The 13,716-nt window shown below is 35.0% G+C and overlaps 1 protein-coding gene across 1 annotated transcript in view; it reads left to right on the plus strand.

Annotated features, from left to right (window-relative positions):
* Nucleotides 1-13,716, plus strand: part of LOC129266751 (krev interaction trapped protein 1-like) — a 47,847-nt gene that overhangs the window by 1,405 nt on the left and 32,726 nt on the right. The window contains exon 2 of the mRNA XM_064102102.1: nt 6,823-7,128. Coding sequence (XP_063958172.1) covers nt 6,868-7,128 — 261 coding nt within the window. The 5' untranslated portion in view covers nt 6,823-6,867. The remainder of the gene's footprint in view (nt 1-6,822; nt 7,129-13,716) is intronic.

Genomic DNA, 13,716 nt, shown 5'->3' on the forward strand with positions numbered 1-13,716 from the left:
CAAAGCTTGTAGGGTGAAGGCCCCCTTTTATAAGTAAATTTTATGAATTAAAAATAAGATAAAATAAAGAAATAAACAATATATATATATATAATGAATAAAAAAATAAAAATAAAATTAAATAATAATAAAAATAAATGATTCAGTATACACTGTATACAGAGATCATAAAACGATTAAACATATATACAAAGAGAAATTAATAAACACATTTACATATTAAGTTCTGAATTACATTACTTTGGGAAAAAACGATAATCTAATATGAATTCAGAAGATATTTTTTAAGTTTTCCTTTGAAATTGTGTATTGAATTACATTGTATAATATCCTTTGAAAAAGAATTCCATAATTTTGGACCAGTAAAAACAAATGTCTTTTGTGCAAACGATGTTCTATTCAGAGGTAAATGAAAGGAACTCGCCTGGCGAGTGAAGTGTTTATGAATTGTATCATTTTTTATAAACATATTATTAAAAGGTAACGGTAATTGTTTATTGATAAACTTGAACATTAACTGTCCGAGTTGAAAAGAATATAAATCTTTAATCTTCAAGACTTTATTTCTCAAAAACAGAATATTTGTATGTGCCCTGAATTCTGCATGACTAATAATACGAATCACTCTTTTTTGTAAAATAAAAAGTCTATTAATTTGATAATTCGCTGCATTACCCCACGCAACAACTCCGTAATTCAAGTAAGGTAAAATTAACGTTGAATACAATGATAACAAAATATAATGGGGTAAGAAGTAACTTAATTTTCTAATGACACCGATGTTGCGTGCAATGATTTTACAAATATTATCAATATGTGCTTTCCAAGAAAGTTTGTCGTCAATGATCAGTCCCAAAAATTTAGTAGATCGCACTCTTTGAATGACAATATCATTTAAAATTACATCTTTTGGTACACTCGTAATCTTGTTGCTAAATAGCATGTAGCTAGTTTTTTCTAGGTTAAGAGAGAGTTTGTTAGCTGTTATCCAATTAGACACATTTTTTAGTTCGTCATTGAATATTTGCGTCAATTGCTCTGGGTCGGGGTGCGACAGAAATATATTAGAGTCATCAGCGAAAAGTATAAATTGGAGCAATCTAGATGACATATCAATATCATTTATATAAGTAATGAACAAAAGTGGGCCAAGAATGCTGCCCTGTGGAACTCCACAAAGGACAGGTTTACGTTCAGAAATATTACAATCAAGTGAAACGAACTGTGAACGCCCGGTTAGATAATTCTTGAACCACTTTAGTGGTTCCCCTCTTATTCCATAATGAGAAAGTTTATAAAGGAGAATGTTATGATCAACTGTATCGAATGCTTTTGAAAAATCTAAAAACAAACCAATCGTATTCGAAGACTTGTCATAAGCTTTGGCAACTGTTTGAACCAAAGAAAGTATTGCGTGGGAAGTGCTACTCTTTTCCCGGAAACCAAATTGAGTATCGGATAGGATGTTGTGCTTTTTAAAAAAACATATGGTTCGTATGTGAACCAATTTTTCAAGAATTTTAGATAAGTTTGTAAGCAATGAAATCGGTCTGTAATTACTTGCTAAAGAACTATCACCTTTTTTGAAGACTGGTATTATCTTAGAAATTTTCATTGATTTTGGAATATTTCCCGATGATAATGACAAATTGAATATATAAATAAGAGGGTCAATTATATAATTCATAGTTTTTAGTAAAAGGTTGTTATCAATGTTATCAAATCCTGCACTTTTATTTGATTTTAGGCTAGATATAATTTTAATTATCTCCTGTGCGTTCGTAGGAGAGAAAAACATAGAACTTTGATTTCTATCCCCCAGATATTGATGAAATGAATGGGAGTTTGTTGGTATACTTCTAGAGAGCTTAAATCCAACTTGTGAAAAGTAATTGTTGAAAATATTTGCCATCTGAACTTTATCTTCAATAATAGAATCATTATGCATAAGCTTAGTTATCTTTGAAAACTTTGGTCCATTATTGATGGTAGAATTGATCAATTTCCATGTTTTTTTAAGATCATTCTTGCATTGATTAAATTGATCATGGTAATATGCCTTTTTAGCAGTACGGATGACCCCTGTAAGTGTATTCTTATAATTAGTATATTGGCTCCGAGTATTCTCAGTTAATCTTGATATATATTTATAGTATAATCGATTTTTTCTATTTATCGAACGAAGAATTGAATTTGTTATCCAAGGTAGTCTGGGTGATCTTTTATAATTTTTGGACTTGGGCTTTGCAAAAGGAATATTTTCATTAACATGACTCATGAAGATATCAATAAATGTTTCGTAGGACTTGTCAACACATTCTGTACTAAATACATCATCCCAAGATTCTTCTTCTAAACTCTGTTTCAAACGAGATATATTTATATCACTATACACACGCCTCTTAGATACGTAATCGGGAAGTTTGTTTGGCTGATATTGATTAGAACAATACATGAAAATTGGGAAATGATCAGACATGTCTGAAATAATTATACCAGCTTTAAATTCTGAACGTATATTGGAGAAAAAATTGTCAATCAGAGTTGCGGAAGTATTAGTGATTCTAGTGGGTCGAGAAATAAGTGGCAAAAAGGAGGCAGAAAGGAATGTCTCTAAAAAGTCATTTGCAAAAATATTAGTATCACTCGCTAACAGGTCATAGTTAAAGTCTCCCATTATGATACATCTTTTGTTTTGAACAGAATGATAATGTAGTAAATTATTTAAAGTGTCTAGAAAATCAGCACTATTGCTGCGAGGAGGCTTATAAACAACTCCCAATACAGTTTTTCTGTTATCACGATCACTAATTTCAATAAATAAAGTTTCTGCAGTTTCATTCATTAAATTCATGTCTTCAATAATAACATACTCAAATTGACTCGGCACAAAAATTGCAACACCACCACCAATTTTATCAACACGATTATTTGTAAGTATATCATAACCTGGGAGTGCATTCATATTAATATATTTATCTGACAGCCATGTCTCAGTTAAACCTATTACTGTATTTTGGGGAACACCTGAGTTATCTAAAAATAAACGAAATTGTTCAAAATTCTTGTTAAGGCTTCTGATATTTAGATGCAAAATAGACAAGCAGGAAGAAGGTAAACCTTTGAAAATGTTTTTGGCTGAAGCCTGAGTGTAGTAGTTTGAGGATATGACACTCGAAGCCCCATCATTTGGATCTAAATCAATTTTAAGTTCATCATTGTTAGCTCCAATATCATTAATAACATCATTGGAATCATTGGAAATGTTCGTAATCATTTTGTGACTAAGGCTACGTCTCGTCTGCTCTTTCTACCGATAGTATCGATATCAAGGGATTCTAGTTAGGAAGCCCTTCTTGAAACGGGTTTAGTAAGATTGGAACTAACTCCGTGGTTGGTGGATAAAGATATGACTAACTTGTCCAGGTGTTGAGAAACGGGCCCCTGTTTGGCAATGCCAATGCCAATGAATGGCTGCTTGTAATACTCTAGTCTTAACTTAAGTTATTGTTTGTCTGAGCTAAGATCCAACTTAGGTTAGTAGTTGGATGAAGTTGGATGGCACTGGCAGGTTCAGATTATTCATTTCATTTCACATGACTAGAAATAGAAGAATCTTAGCCTAGGGCTAGGCTAGACAGCTGGCAAAAGTGGCAGCCGTCTGTTTCGAGGAGTTTTTTATTTTTAACATTTTATTTTGTTTTGTTTCTCCTCGTACACAGACAGCTCGCTATTATGCAGCCACCATGAGGGGCTTAACAATGCAAAATCCCCCAGACGGGGCTTATCGATTTTTGTCTTTATTTCATTAAAATAAATAAAAGGAACTGTACCAAAATAAAGATTATTATTCCGTTTTGGCCTGAAATGCACCAAAACTGGGAAAAATAAACTAAAAAGGGGAAAAACAATGACTTACTTCGACTGTCGCGCAACTTCACTTCCCTGTTTTATCCGAACTTAATGCATAAACATATGGCCATTGAGTCCCTGTACAGATCGAGCTAGAACTTCGGTCTCTATTTTGTGAGTGGAGCCAGCAGAGTTCAGCGGAACAGCCAACATAACAGAGACCGAAGCTTTTGGTCTAGATTTAGCCTAGACCAAAAACTTTTATCTCTGTGAATTGAGAAACTTGCTCATCACCACAGAAAAAAAAGAACAGTGACTTTCATTATTGTGTCATTCTACAACTTTTGAATTTTGACCTTGCCCCTTATTTCAAGGCACTGCACCTCCATTTGAACCATAATCATATCATGTAGGGTATAATTTTAAAGAGAATTAAATGATCTATTCATTGGTATCAATCACACTAAAACCGAGGAGGGATTAACGATCAAAGTCAGATTTCGAAACTTTTTTGAGGAGTTTAGTTAAGATGGAAAGTGTGCTAGACAAGTCTTAATATTATATTAATATTTTTATTATTATTACTTCCCTGCTGAAATCCCTAGGATTCCAGATGTTCTTTTTAACTAGTCTACAACTCTATAATATCAATAATTGTCAGAATGAGAATTTTTAGATCTATTTTTTTCCTATCCCTTTTATTTTGAGGTACTTAATGAGCATAAGGATCAGAAAGGAATTGAAATTTGAGATACAATGTAAATATTATATTAATAAAATATCAATTATGTTATATAGGTATTTGAAAATGGATATTCAACACAAGATACCCTCTGTAAGTGGTTCTTAAATGTAAAGTGAAGTTATTCTTATCAAAATTCAGATTCCCCCCTTTGATGAGTGGATTCAATGCGTGACAAAAAAAAACATGTGAAAAGGATCTGTTGTTCAAGAGAGGTAAGGGGGTCAAAACACTAAAATAATGAAAAAAGGGTACATATTTCGCTAGGAAAACTTTGTTTACGGTCCAATTTGCGAGGGACTAAAGTACTTTATAAAGGGTGTATTTTTGCCCCAACACTACGTGTTTAGGGTCCGATTTGAGCGAAGTGTGTGGGGTGGTACTAAACCCAATGAAAGTAAAGGTAAAGCTGAAACCCGTGATCACGTCCGTGACATCATTGTATTTGTTTAGAGGGTCAAATCAGGGAATACTTGTCAAGGGTACCGTTTTGTTTCCAATACTTGTTAAGGGTAGGGTTTCACACGCTAATACTCGTTAAGCGGTGCATTTTCAGAACATGGAAAATACTTGTTTAGGGTGCTTTTCGAAACCCCATGGTATCCACTCGTTTATGGAAGTGGCCCCCCACGGGGATTTCCCTCAGGATTGCTATTTGTCTTCACATTAATAGTACATCTCTGTTTAAAAAAAATTGCCATGGAATTTTGAAGGTTTGATGAGCCATTGTATAACATCATTGATCTAACTGTACTTTTTTTTATTTCCTTAATAGTGTATGTGTTTTAGAGGGAGTAGGCCTATAATTTTGTGAATGCATTTACAGTACAAAATATGTATTTGTACAAAATATAGTTTTCATTTTAAATATGCCTTATGTTTTTTAACTTTTGGAAACGACAATACTATTGAATATGAATGATTCATAATACTAAATAGGTTCATTATTGCAGATTGAAATAATCGCTAGAGGGTATTCATTTGTCTCGCAATATACTATGGTCAACAAGGAAATTCGTGATCACTCTTGCAAAAAGTGTTCACTGGCTTTCTAGGAAATTCGTGATCACTCTCGCAAAAAATGAATGATTCATGTCATAATTTTTTTTGTTAAAATGATAACTGGGTTTTTTATGCCTTTCCTTGTTGGTGGTTTGTGCAATTATCAAACAAAATTGAATCCTGATCAAATATAAAGTAAAGAACATTCCATGTGTATCAATCAAATGTTATTTTGCATTGAACAAGGTCAGTCAGTAATTTCCTCTCCTGTGGCTGTTATGACATGTCCAATTGTTTACCTCATCATTTCAGTTAATATCCTTGATTTCCTCAAATTCTTTGAATCACCAAATCTAATTAGACTCTATATTCATCTCATACAGAGTATGTACATGAGATAAGAGACAGAAGTCGGAGAATACAGAGTACCATTAGTTTTAATCATTGATTGATGGTCTGAGGCTTTTGACATAATATTTTGAAATACATGTATTGCTGACTATGATTCATAACATGTAGCTCCCATTTATCCTTTATACACTGTCACTTTTTTTTTGAAGACTTCTGATTGTAGTATCTTTCAACCTAGGGCCTTAACACAAAGCTTAGCAACGATCATACATGCAACATTTTTTCTATGATTAATTGCATTGACTACATTCAATTGTGAAAATCAAGCGTATGATTACTCGCTAACCTTTGCGTGAGGGACCCAGGTTCCTGATACAGCAACAAGGTGGTCAGTTTTAAATGTTGATTGATTCAATGACCCAAGAACATAGATCTACCAAAGTCTGCGTCAAGGTTTCTTGGTAGAGAATCTGAATCCTTTATCCAGTTTTTAACAGTGTATTGCAGAATGGTGAAGTTGTAATTATTTGCACTGTTGTATATGTTTCAGGTCATCTTAAGCATTTCAAAAATTTGTGTGCACGTTTTCACTCGTAAAACTATTATCATGATGATCATGATCAGCATCATCATCGTCATTATCATCATCATGATCATCATCATGATCATCATGATCACCATGATCATGATCATCATGTTCATCATGATTGTGATGATGATGATGATCATCATCATCACCATCATCATCATAATCATCATCGATCATCATCAATCATCAACATCACAATTACCATCAACAAATTATCATAAATGTTAAAATGTGTACCATTACATCTTAATCATTTGATTTTAAAAAAATGTGTTTGTATTTGCAGTGATTGATACCTTTCTGAGTATTACCGTCAAAGAATCGCTGACCCATGCCTGTTGGACCGAAGTCACTACTCAGAAGAAACGGAGAGATGAATTCTCGGAACCGGAACCGACCTACCCCTCCAGAGCGTAGATTTCGAGGTATAGATGTGACGAACCCTGCATATATAACTCAGGTTACGCAATCGCAGTACCGTATCTCACCGGCTGAAGCTCTTACTAAGATGAAGATGTTGGAGCACTGTGATCGTGCTGTGATCAATCCTATGTTTCATACACCCTCCCCAGACCATCCATCAAATGATCCAGTAAGTCACATACAGTGTACATGTATATGCCCAACGGCGGATCCAGGTTTTTCAAAAGGGGGGGGGGGGCATTTTTGTACAGAAAAAAATTAACAATCCCCCAAAATGTCTTCACTCCTAATAAAGTAATGGTGATTCATGTCAGGAAAATTTTGACACGCCCCAAAAAAGGCCTCATTTGCGTATGCATGACATATTCCCCTAACAAATATTTGTAATGGCTCTCTAAGGTCAAAGGGGGGGGGGTGCAGGGGCCGGATGTGTCCCTTCCTGGATCCGCCACTGTATATGCCTGTAATTTTTGTCATCTCTCTATATATAATAGTATGCTTTCTTTCTATGGTTCCGTGACATATGCTCCTGCGGCATTGCTCCACTATAAATTTCACACGCTAAATGGAATAACTAACTTCAACCCAGACTTGAGACTATACTCTTACAGTATACAAGTGAAATAAACAAACAAAGTTAAAATAACACAAACGGTTACAATGTATAATACAAAATAAAGAAGGGCAAGAACAAATGAAAGAAGTAAGAAGGAAACACATGGAACATATGTCCACTGTATAGATTAATTATTACCCCAAAAAAGGAAAAAAATATTAAAATGACACTGAAACTACATACTTTGTAATAAGAAGGCTTGTAATGTTCAGCTGCTGCAGGGGAAAAAAATACACAGGGCTGGCTTGAGGTGATTTTGCCACCAAAATGTTCAAAAGAACCGTGGAAAATCCCCTTTCGTTGCAGTGTTAAAAGTATGTGTAATGTCACAGATTTAGGCAGTAAGTTGTGAAAAGCAGCCCCTGAAATATTTTTTTTTTGCATGGTTCAACAACGTACGTTGGTAGAAATTTCCTCATGGAACATATTTGCAATTACTGATTTGATATACAAGCATGAATCTTTCTGAAGGTGTAGTTTATAGCGAAGTGTTAGATGTTTTCTTAATCCTTCGAGGTGTTTTCATGAGAGACGGGTCAGGAGGTAGCAGGAAGCTAGGTGGGCTTCCTGTGATGAGAGTTTACCCTTGATCATCTTCATTATACACTCAGCCAACTTAGTCCCTTGGTGTTCAAGTCAGGTGTCAAGTTCTCCATGATTTATCCATGGTGAAACAATGGGATGATGGACGTAGCCTATTTCATAGCAATATCGAATCCTGGTGTGATTGATTCAAATTGACTCTTGTATTGTTTTCATATTACCGCCTCCGCTTGGAAACTCTCCAAAAATTACAGGTGTGCTCACCTGTCAAATGGTACCTGGTGCAATATTCAATTTCACATGAATTTTATTTGCACAGCATAATGATTCCGTAATAAACATTCAGCGGTATGTGAAGAAAAAGTGTTGTGTTCTGTTCTAGTTATTCTAAATAAAGAATCTTGTGAACAACTGGGTAAAACTGAGTTTTATCTACAAGTCCAACTGATTAACTGATTGAGAAACTGGTCTTGTCTCTAAATTCTTTGAAGGTATTTTCACTTTTGAACCTTGGTACATATCAGGGAAAAATTACATGGGGGACTCGAGGCAAATTTGGACCTAAATGCCAAAAAGAGCTCTGGAAAAAAATAAGCCCTGGAAAATATCAATTCACTGCAATGTTAAAGCTTACCAAATGTTGCAAATTTAGGCAGTAGTCTATGAAAAGTAACCCTGACAATGAAAACTTGTATGTTTTGCCTGCTACATATATTTTTTTTAACATAGAAAATTAAAGTAAATGCAGGTTACATACCCGTCTCATCTACATGCACATACTGTATGTTGGGATTAAGGAACAGCATAAATCAAACTACATGTACATGTGCAGTGCTAACATGGTCATGATGTAATAGCTAGTCAACCCCCGCCCACGGGAAACTAGCGAGCCCGCCAATTTGGTCTCATTTGCATATTGCCGACCCACGGCGTATTTGCATATACGGATTACCGGCCGCACCGAACATCGACGCACCGATTGGTGAAACGCCTGACCGATCACACAACGGATCAGTGCCCACCTATTGTTCTCGCGTTCGTGCGTACGGTCCTGGAGATTTGTATAAAAAGGCTACGTTATCAGATAATTTTCGTCACTTGATAAAGAGTAGCAGCGGCACTCGAAAGCTCGTGAACTTGTAAGCTAGTGAACACTTTTTGCGAGAGTGATCACAAATTTCCTAGAAAGCTAGTGAACACTTTTTGCGAGAGTGATCACGAATTTCCTTGTTGACCATAGTAGATTGCGAGACAAATGAATACCCTCAAGCGATTATTTCAATCCGCAATAATGAACCTATTTAGTATTAATGATGAATTTGTATGAAATTGATCCTTGTCAAAGGACTTATATGTAATTCTTGGCAGCAATTGAAGGAGGCATACATAAAAGATCACGATGACAGACATTTGACAATATTTTGTTTTAAAAAATCACAATACACAATATCAAACTTTATTTTCTTATATGAGTCAGGACATTGTCACACCTCCTCACATCAGAATATAAAACACACACTCATCCCATTGTCAAAACTAATTTGATGGCCTGTCAAGGCCCACCTACTATTAGGTTAGAAGGATATTAATATAGGATTGAAACTACCAATAGCGTAATCCAACCCACAACAAGATCAATCTCATTGGGCGGTAAATTTTACATCAGAGAAGGGAGAGTCTTGACATTGATTTGGCTCAGAACTAAAAGACGATATAGACGGCAATATGTAATAAAGACATACATGTAATTTGCATGTTGGAATAAACACTTTCTTTTGTTACTGGTACCTTGATTTCAATGGAAAATGAAATTATCAGTTATATTAATGTATCTCTATATTAATTAATAAATGTATCAATTTTTTTTATATGCCATTTCTAGTAGCTAATGAAAACCTTAACAATTTTCTGCCCCCTCTCTCGCACCATTCAAGAAATCCTGAATCTACCCCTGCATTTGGTCTTACATTACACTACATGTACCTGTATATGTACATAGTGTCAAACTGTAACACATCTGATGTGGACCTTGGTTATTTAAGGTCAGTTGTTTTTCATGTGCATGTAGTCATCATATAAAAAAAAAGCTGTACACTAAACTTATCAAAACTGTGAAAATTTGAATATGGCCAGGTTGTCTAAATTTGATTTGTGGTGAACTTTAAAATCATTATCCAAAATAAAAAAATAGTGCAAACATCATGAAAACCTGGAAAGCTGCCATGTACAGTAGGTTGCTTCCATTTCAGAGAACAGGATTATCATTTTTACTTTGTTACCTTTTCATTTGGTCAAAGGGTGTTGTTGTCTCCGTGGAATCACTGTACATGTTATATAGGTCAAGAATCAAGATCATATCTCAACTTTAAGGAAAGGGAAGGAGTAGGGTAGGGTATCAACTGATTTAAAATATTAGATTAGCTTGTTGAGATAGAAACAAAAAGTCAAATATATTTAGAATTATCAGTAGTGACCAGCGAATTAGTGTTAAAAGTTGTACTTTAGGAAGGGAAATGAACAAGCCATATAGCCACAGTAAGCCACTGCTTCTTTTCTCCTATCTTTTGTAGGTCAAATACATTTTGATATTATAATTTTTTTTTCTTGCACTACATGTAGGCCTACATGTAAATTGCCCCCAAAATTGCTCTTGTGGAAAATTGTACACACAACTTGTCCATACCTTTCTTCTTTACGAATGGTAAGTTGATGGAAGTCCCTTTTTGGTATTTTTCCTCCTAATTAAATACAGGTTCACTGACTTTTAGTATGGAGTTCTCCTTTTAAAACTCATTTGGGATTTGAGGTTTGGAAGAAAGGGTAAGGGGAAATTCTGAGTCAAAAGAAAAGAGAGGTGTGACATTGATATTATTTTTGCAAGAAAATTAAAGGTAAAGGATGGAGATCATATCCTCATTTTTTTATCCAGTCTAATTTGTTGCGGTTAATGGTAATTTTAAGCACTATACCTTGAGAATAATCGCTTATTATCTCTATCTTATCTCACTTCTCATTTGAAGATAGATGTTGTCAGGATGTTATATTTAGAGGGGGGTGGGGGGGGGGATGGTGAGTGAACATGCTGTGTGCCAAAAGAGTTTTAAAAATTTCAACAGTAGATCTGTGTTTCTTATGTGTTTTTTCCTATTGAATTGGAAATCTTAATCTTCTAAAAAAATTGTGAAGATCTTTCAATATGCCCTTCAAAATATTTCTACCAATAATTGAGCTATTCTATTTCTTTCCATTGTACACGTAGTCAAGATGACGAAGGCAGTTGCCTTGGGAGCTCATCTAGTCTGGCTTGCTGTCTTCCAAATTCCCCTAGTACCATGAGTGGTTCTAAGGCGAATTTAAAAAAAGTTAATGCCTTGCCCTCCCTAGCGCTTTTATATACTGTTAGGGTTGATTGCAGCTATTAACAATATGTACCAGTACCTTACATTTATCTTTTGGTTTATGCTACTCTTATGGCTTACATTCTGAGTGAAATACTGAGCGACATTAAGACAGATAATTGAACCGATCTTCTCGTCGTTCGGTGATGAAAGAGCAAATCATGTGCCTTTCATGAGTTAGGCGATGTGTGATGAAATGTTTTTTTTACTGAAGTCACCGAATCAATCTGCACACTGCAGAATTATGTATCCTCTGCTCCTCCTTGCACTCTTCGTAGTAGGAGAAAGAAAGAACTTTCAAAGTTTCAAGCATCAGAATCTGATATTTTTACAGCTTGTGACATTTATGTTGAGGATATGAAACATATCGGGGAATCTTTATGATGTCCGTTCATTTATCATGAAAGAAGTGTCATGATAGCAGCGTCACCAGGGCAGGAAACCATAAAATTTCATTACTTCATTTTATGACATCCCACCGTGAAAACATGACTACATGTAGCTATGATTGAGAGGTGCTGAAAGTGCAATAGCAAGCAAAGAGAGGATTATTTTTTTCATTTTTTTTTTTTACATTTTTAGAAATATTTCTGATTTATTTGTGATATAATTGATAAAACAATGCAATTCAATTTACATAAAAAACTGTGAACCTTCTGTATAGTTACTATCTTATTTCATTTAATAATCAATCATACTACACTGTACATGTAACTGATATATGTGTACCGTACACGTATATTTTTGTATACATTTTTCATTTTTTTACGTCAATAAAATCCGGACACAGAATCATTTGATCCAGGCTTGGTTGTCCGCTACATAAGCCAATGCACGAAAGCTATGATAAGGCAGTCATTTACATTTGCCACTTTGAACCCAGGAGAGGAAGGGAACCTGAAACTTACATGATGCTTGAAATGTTTGAATGTGTCACATACATGTAACCTGAGTCACCTGACCATGATTCATGGTCATCTATGATAAGTGCCATGTGAGAGAAGGTGGCGCACACTTTGTTTCTTGTTTCACCTACATGTTTGAACCTTGTGACCTTGTTTTTCTTTTTCAAACAAAATTTAGGATTTTTCAGGTTCACATTCCTTTGAATCATTATTGTTCATCATCGAACATCTGGCTTGCTGATATTTCAAACAGCCTTCTGATAAAATAAACCATTTATGGTATTAAAGTCCTTGATTTTGATGAATCGTTTCAAATTCATCTAATCTTGAATTTGGAAGTCTTTGCCTGCCCTACATGTTATAATCTATTTTGCCGAGTTGATGAACTTCTGAAATATGCTGGGATGACTGGATGCATTATTTTAGAAAAAGGTGTCAATGAGTCCACCAGTCTAAATAAGTCATAAGGCTGACCAAGTCAAGGAAAAAAAATAGTTCTGTGTTGAAATGTGTTATGCATTCTCCCAGGTTACGCTTCGAGAAAGTTATGGACTCTTATGAAAGGTACAGTGTATATACTGTACATTTGCATCAAGTGCATCTAATAGCCTCAAAAAGGTGCTTCACTGACAGGGGAGCCATTGGAGGAAGGGAGCATTCTTCAGAACTTGCTCGGCTCGGGTTCCATACACAAAATAATAATTCTAAAGGCCATGATCTATTTGCCCAATCTTTCAAGTTTGCGTGATGAGAAATCAATCAAGCAGCTCATCCTTTGGAAAAACAATAACGAGCAATGCTAGCAGACCAGTGATAGGTTATTGGCTGAATATGTCTGGGATAAGAAATTGGGGGGGGGGGGGAAATTGGTATAAACTGAGGAACCAGAAGTTCATTTTTAAACATAAAGTCATGATACAGGGTGTAATAGTTGATTAACAAAATTCATGAGACCTGGTAAAAGTCTAGGACTTGGAGTTATTGAAAACTTTGATAATCTGAAGTAGATTATTATTCTGAGTTCAGTTGATTTCATACTGTCCAGATTTTTATCACACTGGTGCGACGGACAGGCATGATAATATGCAAGTCAAGCCTTTTGCAAATTCTGCATGATTCAGCAATTAGGTGATCCTTTAAGTTCATGGAAGACGAGGCTCTGAATATCCTGCCGTAGGGTAGATACTTGTTAACACCAAAGCTCCTTGGTGAGATGTACCGTACTGTAAAGTGGAACAGATCACAAAGGGCTGTCTCAACCATTGATCCTCTCTTCTAAAAATTAGTTGTGAATG

Source organism: Lytechinus pictus, chromosome 1 (assembly GCF_037042905.1).
Source record: "Lytechinus pictus isolate F3 Inbred chromosome 1, Lp3.0, whole genome shotgun sequence".
NCBI classification, from domain to species: domain Eukaryota; kingdom Metazoa; phylum Echinodermata; class Echinoidea; order Temnopleuroida; family Toxopneustidae; genus Lytechinus; species Lytechinus pictus.